General features: G+C 37.5%; 1 protein-coding gene across 1 annotated transcript in view; it reads right to left on the bottom strand.

Annotated features, from left to right (window-relative positions):
* HECW1 (HECT, C2 and WW domain containing E3 ubiquitin protein ligase 1) overlaps positions 1-14474 on the bottom strand; it is an 803434-nt gene that overhangs the window by 125684 nt on the left and 663276 nt on the right. The window contains exons 18-19 of the mRNA XM_045193075.2: positions 12737-12820; positions 11249-11358 (exon numbers count right to left, since the gene is read on the bottom strand). Of these exons, the coding sequence (XP_045049010.1) occupies positions 11249-11358; positions 12737-12820 (194 nt within the window). The remainder of the gene's footprint in view (positions 1-11248; positions 11359-12736; positions 12821-14474) is intronic.

Genomic DNA, 14474 nt, shown 5'->3' with positions numbered 1-14474 from the left:
TTTCTTGTAAGTCACTTTATTATAAGAAGTGATTGCAGGATAGGGCAAATAGAAGAGGACTGAATGGAAGTCACACTAACCTCCTGCCAGGACCAATCTGAAATTACAACTAAATTGTGGAGAAATCACCCAGAACAAACAACTGAACAATAGCAAGATAGAAGCTTTATAACCTCAGACAGTCAGAAGAATCAACTTCAGCACAATTTAACTGGTAAGGAGTATGGTGGAGACTCAAGAAGGCTGGCTGGGCTGGGCGCCCACAGGTAGCACTGGAGGGATAATTAAGAAACCAGTTGGATCCCTCTGAGGAGTGTGGAGTCTAAACCCTAAGCTGGGATTTCCAGCCTAGAGAACCAGAGCCCAAGCACTGCAGGCTCGGCTGCAGAGAACCAGAGCCCAAAAAGTACACAGACAACCACCAATGGCAAAAAGTGGCTGGGTTGCTCCCTGCCAGAGAGATAGCTAGAGATGCAAAGAGCCATTTAAAGGGCTCTTTAAAACATTTAGCCATTTAAAACACACAAATTTTCATTTGTAGCCACTTACCATGGGCTCTGGCAAAAGTGGGAACAGAGTGGGCTAGAGATGCCTGAGGAGAGACTAGAGATGGAAGCTTTGGGGAGAGAATTGAGAGAGTAGATCCTGGGATCCTGGTGCTGAATCATCCTCTATAAAGTATCAGCCATCCTGCTCAGACATACCACTCCCCACCAAGCGGCAGCAGCCTGAGGGGAAATGATAGCCCTGACCCCAGGAAGGATTCTGCCCTGGCCCTGTGGTGCTTAACCATGACTGCTGGGTGCAGAGTGACTAGATTAACAACCAATGGAGTCAGCCACAGACAGTAGATCCCTGGAAGTCTTGAACAGGCTGCCTAAGGTCAGACAGAATCAACATGTGACATTACCAGAGACATATCCAGAGTGAAAAACAGTGGTAAATACTAGAGGCTACTGAGACAAAATCCACTGTGGTCTTCTTTATGATTTGAGATACTCTTTTTTCCCTGAATAGCTTTTTAACGTTCATTTCTTGTTTGTCAAGTTTGTGCATATTAAGTCACTAGATTTTATACTATAGTTTATTTCAATTCATGTATTTTGCTCTCCCTTCTCCTATCCCATTTTACCTCCTTCTTTCCACTCATTATTTTCATTTTAAATTTTGTCTTCTCTCTTACTACAACTTGTTTCCATTCTACACCTTTTTGGCACTTCTTAGTACTTTTCATTCTGCCTTCTTCACCCTTTTTTATTCATGATGCAAATTTTACTTTCTTTCTTTGCATTGCTCCAATTCCCAATCTTTCTTAGTGATTCTCCCTTTACCATCTCAAAATCATTTTTAATGAGGTGTTTCTTCCTTAGTTTCAGTTGTTGATAGCTGTGAGTTTGTTGTCATTTTACTGTTCATATTTTTTATCTATTTCTTAGATAAGTCCCTTTAACGTTTCATATAATAAAGGCTTGGTGATGATAAACTTCTTTAACTTGACCTTCTCTGGGATGCGCTTTACCTGCCCTTCCATTCTAAATGATAGCTTTGCTGTGCAGAGTAATCTAGCTTGTAGACCCTTGATTTTCATTACTTGGAATACTTCTTTATAGCCCCTTCTTGCCTGTAAGGTTTCTTTTGACAAATCAGCTGACAGTCTTATGAGAACTCCTTTGTAGGTGACTGTCTCCTTTTCTCTTGCTGCTTTTAAGATTCTCTCCTTATCTTTAATCTTGGGTAATATAATTATGATGTGCCTTGGTGTGTGTTTCCTTGGGTCCAACTTCTTTTGGAGTTTCTGAGCTTCCTGGACTTCCTGGAAGTCTATGTCCTTGGCCAGATTGGAAAAGTTCTCCTTCATTATTTTTTTCAAATAAATTTTCAATTTCTTTCTCTTCCTCTTCTACTTCTGGCACCCCTATGATTCAGATGCTGGAATGTTTAAAGATGTCCTGGAGGTTCCTAAGCCTCTCCTCATTTTTTTGAATTCTTGTTTCTTTATTCTGTTCTGATTGAATGTTTATTTCTTTCTTCTGGTCCAAACTGTTGATTTGAGTTTCGGTTTTCTTACCTTCACTGTTGGTTCCCTTTCTTTCACTTTTCATAGCCTGCAATTTTTCCTCTATTTTGTGACCATACTCAACCAATTCTGTGAGCATCCTGATTACCAGTGTTTTGAACTGTACATCTGATAGGTTGACAATTTCTTAGTTGTATTTTTTTCTGGATCTTTGATCTGTTCTTTCATTTGGGCCATATGTTTTTGTCTTGGCACACCCATTACCTAGTAAGGGGCAGAGACTTAAGTATTTGTCAGGGAGGGGCAACCTATATCGCTGTGCTGTGGCACTATATGTGGGGGAGGGGTCCAGGAGGGACTAATGTTGCCCATTCAGCTCTTGGCAGGCTTTCAGTCATTTCCTTCTCTACCTACAAGCAAATTGGACTCTTCTGGTGCTGATTCCCAGGTAGGTGGGTTTTTGTACATTGTAGGACTCTGTGGGTCTCTCCAATGAACTCTCCTACAAGGCTTGGAGTTTCTCCCACTGCCTCAATCCCCACACATTTTCTCAGTCAGAGGCTTTGAGTCTTTATTTCCCTGTGCTGGAACCCTGGGTTGTGCAATCTGTCTTGCTCCCCAGTTGTTCCTCCCGATTTATCTGCTCAGAAATGTGGGACCACCTTCTCCACCAGCCGCCACCTCACCTGGTCCTCCAGCCACCACCTTGCTATGAGTCCTGTCTGCCCGACTGCCTGTCTTCACCCCTCCTACCAGTCTGGATGTTTCTTCTTTAACTCCCTGCTTGTCAGACTTCCATACAGTCCTATTTTTTGTCAGTTCTGGTTGGTTTTTGTTTTTAATTTTTTTGTTGTCCTTCTTTTGGTTGTGCAAGGAGGCAGTATATCCACCTATGCCTAAGTGGTCATCTCATATTCACTCTCCTTTATTATAACAGTTTTAATCTTTTCACACCTTTTTAAATACTGGTTCATTCTCTGTTGATAGTGGGACTGCATGGGAGACTTATTTTTGTGGGTTTGTGTTTGTTTCCTGGGCTTTGTGTTTTGTTCTATGAGCACCTGCAAAACAGCATATAAGATGCGGTGGGTAGGGAACCCTAATCAACCAGCTGGAGGGAAGGAACCACCAAAGAATGACCCAACAACAGGCAATGCCCAATTATATCCAGAGAGCCAACATAAATGGCATAAAGGGCATCCCAAGAGCATTAAGTTCATGAGATCAAGAAGACACACAACTGAATATCACAGGCGTCCTACCATAGGAGTTACACCAGAAATTCAGGGAGTCAAAACATATCAATTTAAGAAGCAGAAGCAAAGAAGAAGACTCTCACAAGTAATGGGAATACAAAAAATCAAATCCTAATCAAAAGGAAAAATAGGAATCTTCAGAAAGAGTGCTAAATGAAACAGGAGCATGTCAACTATCAGATATTGAGTACAAAACAATGGTTATAAGGAAGCTAATGACCTCAGTGAGAATACCTAAAACTATAGGGAAATTATGAGGAACTTACTGTAAAATTATCATCATGAAAAAGGGCAAAGAAACAATCAACTAGAGCCAAGAGGAAATGAATGCAATTTCTGAACTGAAGAACACATTAGAAGAATCAAAAGCAGGCTAGAGGAAGCAGAGGACTGAATCAGCAAACTGATGACAAGGTAGAAAAAAACTATTAGAAAGAGCAAGAAAAGGAAAAGAGATTCACAAGAAGGAAAGGGGCTAAGAGGACTGAAGGACATATGAAACATAATAATATATGTATAATAGGGACACCAGAAACACAAGAAGAAGAACAAGGGACAGAAAACATGTTTGAAAAGGAATGATGGAAAATTTCCCTAGTTTGATGATAGAAAAAGCCACACAAGTACAGGAAGCACAGAGAGTCCCAATCAAGAGGAATCTAAAGAGGCCCAATCTAAGACACATCATAATTAAAATGGAAAAATTCAAAAACAAAGACAGAATCTTAAAGGCAACAAGGGAGAAACAGGAAGTAACATACAAAGAGCTGTGATAAGGCTAGCACCTGACTTCTCACCAAAAACACTACAAGCCAAAAAGGAATGGCAAGAATTATTCCAAGTGATTAAAAGCAAAAGCCTGCAACCCAAACCACTCTACCCAGCAAGGCTCTCAAATAAATGGTAGGCAAAATAAGGAACTTCCTAGATAGAAGAAGGCTAAAAGAATAAAATTCCACCAAACCAGCATTGCATGATATGCTAAAGGGACTGCTTTAGGCAGATGAAGAAAAAGAGTGAGAGATAAGAACACAGGTCCAAAGAGGATAAAATGGCAATGAATAAGTACCTGCCAATAAAAACTTTAAATATTAATAGATTAAATGCTCCAATCCAAAGACATAGGGTAGCTGAATGGATGAGAAAACATGACCAACACATATACTACCTACAATAGACCCACCTCGGAATAAAAGACCTACACAGACTGAAAATGAAGGGTTGGAAAAAAAAATATGCCAAGCAAATGAACAGGAAAAAAAAAAAAGCTGGAGTAGCAACACTTATATCGCACAAAGTAGACTTCAAAGCAAAGGCCATAAAAGAGACCCAAAAGGACACTTTATAATACTCAAAGGAAGAATCAATCAAGAAGACTTAAATATTGTAAACATATATGCACCCAACAATAGGAGCACCCAAATATGTAAGAAAAATATTGGAGGACTTCAAGAAAGATATAGACAACAAAATTATCCTAGGGGATTTTAAAACAGCACTGTCAAAAATGGATAGATCTTCCAAACAAAATATCAACAAGGATATTGTGAAACAGAATGACACATCATTTCAAGTGGACTCAGCTGACATATATATAGAAACTTTCATCCCAGAGAACCAAAATGGACATTATTTTCAAATGCCCATGGAACATTTTCAAAGATAGACCACATCATAAGAGAGAAAACAAGTCTCAACAAATTCAAGAAAATTGAAATCATATCAACCATTTCTTCAGACCACAAGGGCTTGAAACTAGAAACCAATTTCAAGGAAAAAACTCAAAAACAATCAAATTCATGGAGATTGAATAGCGTGATGTTACACAATGAATGGGTTAAGAATGAAATCAAGGAAGAAATCAAAAAAGGTTTTGGAAACAAATGAAAATGAACTCATAACAATCCAACACTTATGGGATACAGCAAAGGCAGTTCTTAGAGGGAAGTTCAAAGAAATACAGGCCTACTTAACAAAGAAAAAAGAAAGAAACATTTCAAATAAACAACTTAATAAGAACAGGATGAACAAAAACAAAGTGCAGAGTGGGTCAAAAGAAAAATAACTACGATCAGAGCAGAATTAAATGACACAGAGACTAAAAGAAAATTCAAAAGATCAGTAAATTCATGAGCTGGTTCTTTGAAAAGATAAACAAAATCAACAAGCCTATACCTAGACCCATCAAGAAAATAGGGAAAAGACCCACAAAAAAATCATAAATGAAAGGGGAGAGATTACAACTGATACCACAGAAATCAAAGAATTGTAAGAAATTACTGTGAGAACTATATGCCAAGAAATTTGAAAACCTAGGTGAAATGAACGAATTTTTAAAAAATATATAATTTTCCAAAACTGAATGAAGAAGCAGAAAGCCTGTACAGACCAATAAGAGCAGATGAAATTGAGGCAGTAAATAGAAAAATTCCTGGCACACAAAAGCCATGGACTGTACAGTTTCACAGGAAATCTTTACAAAACATTTAAGGAAGAGATAATGCCTATACTTCTCAGATTATTCCAAAAAAAAATCCAAGGAGAGGAAAGCCTTCCAAAATCTTTTCATGAAGCCAGCATAATTCTTAACCCAAAGCCATATAAGGACACAACAAAGTAAGAAAACTATAGGCCAACATCAATGATGGACACAGATGTTAAAGCCCTCAACAAAATATTGGCAGACAGCATCCAGCAATACATTAAAAAGATCATACACAATGACCAAGTGGGATCCATCCCAGGCATTCAAGGATGGTGTAAACTTTGCAAATCAATAAACATAATATATCACATAAACAAAAGGAAAGGCAAAAATCAAATGATCATGTAAACAGATGTGGGAAAAGGTATTTGATAAGACACAGCCCCCATTTTGATAAAAATACTTGAAGTGGGAATAGAGGAAGCATACCTCAACATGATAAAGGCCATATACAAGAAACCTACAGCCAACATCATACTCAACGGGAAAAAAAGGAACACTTTCCTAAAAGATTGGGAACAAGATATAAGTGTTCCCTTTTTCCAAATCTATACAAAATAGTATTGCTATTCCTAGCTACCATGAGCAGAGAAGATACAGAAATAGAAGGCATCCAGATTGGAAAGGAGGAATTAAACCTGTCATTCTTGGCAGATGAAATGATAGTTCACATAGGAAAACCTATAGACTCCATCAAAAAACTACTCAACCTAATAAGAATTTGACAAAAGAGTAGGATATAAAGTCAATACTCAGAAATCAATGGCATTTTTATATATCTACAATGAAAAATCAGAAACAGAAATCAGGGAAAAGTCCCATTTGCTCTAGAAACAAGAAAAAGTACCTAGGAATAAACCAAACCAAGGAGGTAAAAGACCTGTACTCATAAAACTACACAACACTAAGGAAAGAAATTAAGGAAGACACAAATAAATGGAAGCATATACTGTGTTCATGGATTGGAGAAATTAACATCATTATAATGTCCATAATACCATATGATCTCACCTATAAGTGAAACCTAATCAACAACAACAAAAAAACCCAAAACAAGCAATCAGAGACATTGAAATTAAGAATAAACTGACAGCAAGCAGAGGGGACATGGAAGGAGATGATGGAAAAAGGAGGGAAGGGTTTTCAGGAACATGTATAAAGTACACATGGACAAAACCAAAGGGGGGTACAATCAAGGGTGGGAAGTAGGGATGGCTGGCGTGGACAGGAGTGGTGGGGGAAAAATGGAGACAACTGTACTTGAACAGCAATATAAAAGTTAAAATTATATCCATCTACCTGAAGCAATTTATAGATTCAATGCAATTCCTGTTAAAATGCCAATGAAATATTTCACAGACCTAGAACTAACATTTCAAAAATTGGTATGGAACCATAAACAACCCCAAATAGCAGCAGAAATTTTGAGAAAGAATAGAGTAGGAGGGATCACAGTATCTGACATCAAATTATATTATGAGACCACTGTAATCAAAACATCTTCTACTGACATAAGAACAAACACATAGATCAATGGAACTGAATAGGAAGCCCAGAAATAAACCCATGCCTGTATGGTCAATTAATATTTGGCAAAGGGGGCAGAAACATGAAGTGGAGTAAAAATAGTCTCTTCAATAAATCGTGTTGGGCAACCCAGATGGCTACATGTAAAAAACTGAAACCCAACCACCAACTTACACTATATACAAAAATAACCTCACAATGGCTAAAAGACTTAAATAAAGTCATGACACCATAAAAATCCTATAGGAGAGCATAGTCAGGAAAATATCAGATATTCCATGCAGCAATATTTTCACTGGTACATCCCCTAGAGCAAGGGACACAAAGGAAAGTATAAACAAATGGGACTTCATAAAAATAAATAAAAAAAAATGCACAGCTATATAAATCAACATAATGAAAATGGAACCAAATGTGTGGAAAATATATTTGCATATGATAACTTGGACAAGGTTTGATATCCAAATATATAAAGGACTCACACAATCCCAGACCAGGAAGACAAACAATCCAATTAAAAAAATGGGCAACATAACTGAACAGACACTTCTCCAAGGAGGACATATAGAGGTACCAGACACCTATGAAAGGATGCTCAGCATCACTAGTCATCGGAGAGATACAAATTAAAATCACAATGAGATAACACTTCACACAAGTCAGAATGGCCATCATAAACAAATTAACACACAGTAAGTTCTGGTGAGGCTGTGGAGAAAAGGAGACCCTAATACATTGTTGGTGGGAATGCACACTGGTACAATCACTGTGCAAAACAGTATGGAGTTTCCTCAAAAAGCTAAAAATGGGACTGCCTTTTGGCCCAGCAATTCCACTGCTGGCATTATACACTAAGAATCCAGAAACATTAATTCAAAAGAACCTATGCACCCCAATGTTCATAGCAGCACAACTTACAATAACCAAGTGCTGGAAGCATCCTAAGTGCCCATCAGTAAACGAATGGATCAAAACACTGTTGTACATTTACACAATGGAATACTACATAGCAGAAAGAAAGGAGGAGCTCCTACCCATCATGGCTACATGGATAGTTCTGGATAGCATTAATCTAAGTGAAATAAGCCAGATAGTGAAATACAAATACCATCCGATCTCACCTATAAGTGGAACCTATCAACAAAAAGAAACAAGCAAGCAAAGTATAACCAGAGATTTTGAAATATAGAATTGACAGTAACCAGAGGGGTGGATGGCAGGGAATAATGGGAAGGATCATTACAGAACATGTATTCAGGACCCATTGACAAAGCCAAAGGGAAGAAGAATTGAGGGTGGGTTGGGCAGTGGAAAGTGGTTGTGGGAAAATTGAGACAACTGTACTTGAACAAGAAGAAATGAAAGAGAGAGAGAGAGAGAGAGAGAGAGAGAGAGAGAGAGAGAGAGAGAGAGAGAGAGGGAGAGGGAGGGAGGGAGGAAGGAAGGAAGGAGGGAAGGGAGGGAGGGAGGGAGGGAGGGAGGGAGGGAAGGAGGAAGAAAGAAAAAGAAGAAAGAAAGAAAGAGAAAGAAAGAAAGAAAGAAAGAAAGAAAGAAAGAAAGAAAGAAAGAAAGAAAGAAAGAAAGAAAGAAAGAAAGAAAGAAGAAAGAAAGAAGAGAGAAAGAGAAAGAAAGAATAAACATGTTGGATGGGAGTAGTATGCTTGGATAAGTAATTTTAGAGATGATAATGTCAGGAAGATGACTGTGAGAAGTGGTTGAGGTGGAGGAAGAGAAGTTCACTGCCAACAAGGAAGTTCAGAAACTAGGAGCCAGGGAACTAAATAGGTGTCCTTGTGGATATTGAAATCATCTAGGATGGTAGAAAAACTTGGTAAGGAGAGAGAAATATGAGACAGGTGCTACAGTCTTTGACAGTGAGAAAGTGAGAAAAAGTTTGATAGATGACAGTTACTAGGAGAGGGGATACAGCTGAATGGTATAAGCAAGGAAACACAGAGGGGACAAGCCCCATCTTTGGATCTTGTAGCACGAGAGGAATGAGGGAGCCAGTATTCATCACTTGAAGTGTTTTTGGTAAATGCCAGAGTTCAGAATATAGTTAGAATTAGAATACAAGTTAGTAGGTGCAAATATAATTTTCTGTCTAGCAGATTACAGTGTATTTTATAATATGACTTTTAATACTACTGTTATTACCACTATCACCATGGTCAGTACTATGTGTGTTACAAACTACTTTGGCATAAATGTCTATATTTCATTATGTCTGTTGCATGCAGGTAAATTTCATAAAAGTCTGGAAAATAGGAATTGTAAAATTTAATGTCACTATATTTGAATTAGATAATCTAAAGTGCCAAGGCCAAAGCTAGGAGAATAAAAACAATTAAGTACTTCAACAAAATGAACTGGATGAGTGCCTGGATTCATGGCATTAATAATATCTCTAACAGGAAAGTTGATTCCTTTTATAAAAGATATCCAAATAAGTCCTCTTTAGCAAATAACTTTCTTTTATTTTTCCATTTCCAATATGAAATCTCTCACATGTAATGATATTAAAGTCATATTCTATTACCAAAAGTTTGGACCAAAGAGTAGAGAGGTTATAAGACTTGGACAATCTCTACAACAAAGTGGCCGATCATCATGTAGACCAACAGATCCTGCTCCTCTAAAGTAAGTCACCCTGTGCACACTGGAAATGATTGTGCTAATGCTGGCTCTGACAAAGCTCTTGGTCCACCTTTTCCTAGGTCATGGCATCTCTATTACCTTATATGTCACAAGCAGCATGCATTAGGTGTTTCCTTATCAATGCCATCGTGAACTTGTTTGGAAGATGTGACATCAGGGAGATACTGATTTAAAAAGCAAATTTAACAATTAACAGAACTACGTCTATGAGACAGTTCTGAATGACATGACTTGGAGGAGACAAACTAAAAAATAGTCTAATTTTAGAGACCTAGGGCAGTATTGAGTGATGCTGAAACACCCCATTTGAGGGATAAAGCACTTGGCAAAATTTCGTGTGTCTTTTGAATTTCCTCACTGACTTCAAAAGCCAAACCTGGACTCTGATTCTTCAGGTTGTGAGATAACATATTACCAGATTTTTTCTAAATAACTTCCTTTTAAAGAAACAGGTTTCCATAGAGACATGCAATAATGTGATAATGCAAACCAAACAAATGGGGGAAATGTTTCCAATATCTGGTCCTATTTGGGGGTATGGGTTTGACCTAAGTTAATTGTCTTGATGAACCCAGAAAATAATATCTTCTTTTTCAATAAAGAGTTTAATATATATTTCCACATTTGGAATTAAAAATATCTACAAAGAATTTTGTATCATGAAAAAATTCATTCTAATTCATAAAGCAAACTTTAGGGGAACCATTTCACATCATGAAAGAAAACTTTGGTATCTTCCTGGGGACATATGGTGGTCTCTACTAATCATATAATCTGGTAACTTCTTTACAACTTAACAAAAGGTGCTGAAATTGGTATCCAATAATATGAGTCATAGGGTGAACATTTCAGAAAGGACTCTTTCCTTTTAAATTCTTATAGAATGCATTTGGAATATAATAGCAATTTAGAGCAGAGGTGTGGCACACTTCTGTAAGGGGTACAGATAATAAATTTAGATTTGGGAGCCATATTGTCTCTGTTGCTACTACTCAACCCTGCTATTGTAGTATGATAGTTGCCATAAGAAAATACTTAAATAAACATCTATGGCTGGGTTCCACTAAAACTTTGTTTATAGACACTGAAATTTGAATGTCATATAATCAATAAATGGCATGCAATATTAATTTTATAAAAATGTTCAAACCATTTAAAAATGTAAAATGCATACAAGTCTTAGGGAATTACAAAAACAGGTGGCAGGGAGGAAGGACAAGCATGCAATTGTCCCTTTTCCACCTTCATCTGGTAAAAACACAGATGACCACTTACAGGAGATGTACTGCCAGATTCTCAAGTTACCTGGGGAGTTCTGAGGTGAGGAACAGGGTGAACAGCGGGGAGAGAAGCTATACCCAGGGTGGAAGGCAGCTTGCAGAGGAATATAGGACATAATCTCTTCTTCAAACAGACTGCAAAATTTAAAAAATATTAAAAATAGTTCTCTCCATAAGAATGATCAAGAGTTGGGGTAATTAACAGCAGTTACACTTCTCACAAAGGAAAAAAAAATACATTCAGATGTAGTATTAAAAAGATAGACACATTCCACCCTTGCTGGTGTAGCTCAGTGAATTGAGCACAGGCATGTGAACCAAAGGGTTGCTGGTTTGATTCTCAGTCAGGGCACATGCCTGAGTTACAGACTAGGTCCCCAGTAAGGGGCATGTGAGAGGCAACCACACATTGATGTTTCTCTCCCTCTCTTTCTCCTTCCCTTCCCCTCTCTAAAAATAAATTTTAAAAAATCTTTAACGAAAATGATAGGCACATCTCTACATGCAAATTCTGTGTTATTTATTTCTCAGTGTTACTTAAAATGCTAATTAATCTTACAACAATGTCTCCATCAGGTACTATGAGGCCTCTCCATAAAGAGTCCAGCCATTGATAATTTAATAAGAACCATTTGCACAGTGTCGATGTAATCTGGTGGCCAAAGAAAGTGGAACGGAATGTGCAGGCATGAACAATGATGACTTCACTGTACTAGTCAGTGGGGGCAGTGGACACTATTGAGAGAGCATGTGTATTGTGTGGATGTCATATTCAAAATGACTTAGAAGAGCAACAAATCTATATCAAATATTGCATTAAGATTGTTCATCTTTGAAAACTATTCATATAATTCAGGAGGATTTTAGGGATGATGCAATGAGTGAAGCACCAAAAAAGTGTGGCACAAACACTTCAAAGCTGGTCAAGAATCTGTTGAAAGTGATCCACATTCTGGAAGGTATGCAATAAGAAGAACACCTGAGAATGTTCAATGTGTACAGGCTGCCATCAACAAAGAGTTATGGCTTTTCACAAAACTAAAATCACCTTTGAAAGGAAAGAGATTTCAGACCGTTAATGAGATTCAGGAAAGTATGACAGGGCAGCTGATGGTGATTCCAACAAAGGATTTTGCAGAGAGTTTTGAACAGTGGAAGAGATGCTGGGAGAACTGTGTGAGATTCCAAGGTGCCTACTTTGAAGGGGACTGAGGTGTCATTATCCTATGTACAATGTTTATTGTATCTTGAAACTTCTTTAATAAATGTCTCTATTTTTCATTGTACATGGCTAGATACTTTCTGGACAAATCTCATATATTTAGCTCTTGTTACCTGAACTGTAAATGTAACGAAGGTAATAGATAGCAGGTGGGAGCCCTACTCCAGTCATAGCCACTAGAAACCTGTAGAACAAATGGTGAGTGTTTCTGTCATGGCTGTCGTGAAAGAACTGCCTAGGGCAACTTTTTCAGATGCTTTTTGCAGAATTGCTTCAGGCTTAACCTCTTACCTCAGCAAAATAACTAGATCTGCATCACAGGACAACTTTTCAAGCCCATGATTACCCTCAGTCCGAATGTAATGAATTTTCTCCCTAGAATAATGTAGGATAGAAAACAAGAGTTACACACTAACACATAAATAAGGGATGAATCCTTTTCTGACCCTCTTTTTCTTTTCCAATGTGGCTGAACAGCAATGTCTTAATTAGTGTCCAGTGTATTTTATGGTATTTTAAGTTTGTATCGTAGGTTCCCATGACACTCTACAAGGAATCACCTCTCTTCAGATACACACAGGGACAGTACCTATGGAGCAAAACAAAGGTAGTTCCTTGATTAGCTATGATAGTCAGGAGTGGAGCTGGGCAAGGAGAGCTCCTGAAAGACTTTTGTGGGCCCACAGCATTTTGGAAGTCATAGAAAAAAATAAGAATGAGGAATATCTCTTGAGAAAAGTGCCTGATAAAAAATGTATTAGGCACGCTGGGCATAAAGAAATTCTGACCTCCAGAACACATGAGAGTCTCCCAGGTTGGTTTCAGCATAGGCCTAAATTTCTGTTTAATTACAGTTCATGCATTCTGACCCTTTTTTACAATTTCCAACTCCAACATGGCAAATTATTTCAATATCTATAGATAAATAGCATTTATTTTGATCAAATGAATGTTATAATTGGCTTCTGTGACATTCAAATATTTGAATATTATAAACACCATAGCCAAGATTGATTCCATTGCATGCATGTTTCAAAGATTAAAAAAAATTCTTGAAGTGATGCAGTATAAATCTGGGATACTTAGGAATCAAGTTTTAAATTATTTAATTTTTTTCTTTCATTTGTATGTTGGAATCCTTAAGTTCAATGTAAGAGTGTTAAGAGGTAGAACCTTTAGGGTGTGATTAGATCTTGAGGGCAGAGCCCTCATGTATGAGATCAGTGCCCTGGTTTCTTCTTCCATGTGAGAATATGAGAAGTTTGCAACTTGAATGATGGTGCTCACTCTAATTATGGTAGCACTGTGATTTTGGACTTCCAGTCTCCAGACTGGGAGCCGTTAAGTTTCTGCTGTTTATAAGTCACCCAGTTGGTAGTATTATGCTATAGCAAGCCCAAAATGACTAAGAAAGACAGTGTCTATCACTAATATTCAGAAGAATAATACCTAGTTATCATTCCTCTTGTCGCCTCACCCTCAGGTTCAAGTTGTCATCAGCTTCCATTGTTTTTTAATTCACAGTATCACCACAAGCTCTTCCCTCCCCTCCATCCATGCTGTACCATCATCTATACAATTAGATCAATATAACAGTCTTCTACATAGCCCCTCTGCCCTATCTTATACCTCACCTCCAGTCTAGCCATTTTCCACAAGCAGCCCAAGTGGTCACAAAAAAAAAAAATAAATAAAATGCACCTATCTTTCTTTTTCCTTTTTTTTATAATGGGGATACATTATTTTTATTTTAGTAGAAAATGAGGTAAAGTTGTAGTCCTCTAGAGTTCATTTAAATATGTGTCATTTCAAGGTACTGGGTTACTGCCTTAAAATTATTTTTAAAAGTTTTTAAAATTACAGTTCATGTATAGTATTATATTAGTTTCAGATGTACAACATAGTGATTAGACAGTTATATAACTCATGAAATGGTCACCCTGGTAAGTCTAGTACCCCTCTGACACTATGCATAGTTTTTACAATATTACTGACTGTATTCTGAATGCAGTACTTTATATCCCTGTGA

The sequence above is a fragment of the Desmodus rotundus genome, chromosome 6 (genome assembly GCF_022682495.2).
Source record: "Desmodus rotundus isolate HL8 chromosome 6, HLdesRot8A.1, whole genome shotgun sequence".
Taxonomy (NCBI): Eukaryota; Metazoa; Chordata; class Mammalia; order Chiroptera; family Phyllostomidae; genus Desmodus; species Desmodus rotundus.
This window is presented reverse-complemented; position numbering and strand designations above follow the sequence as displayed.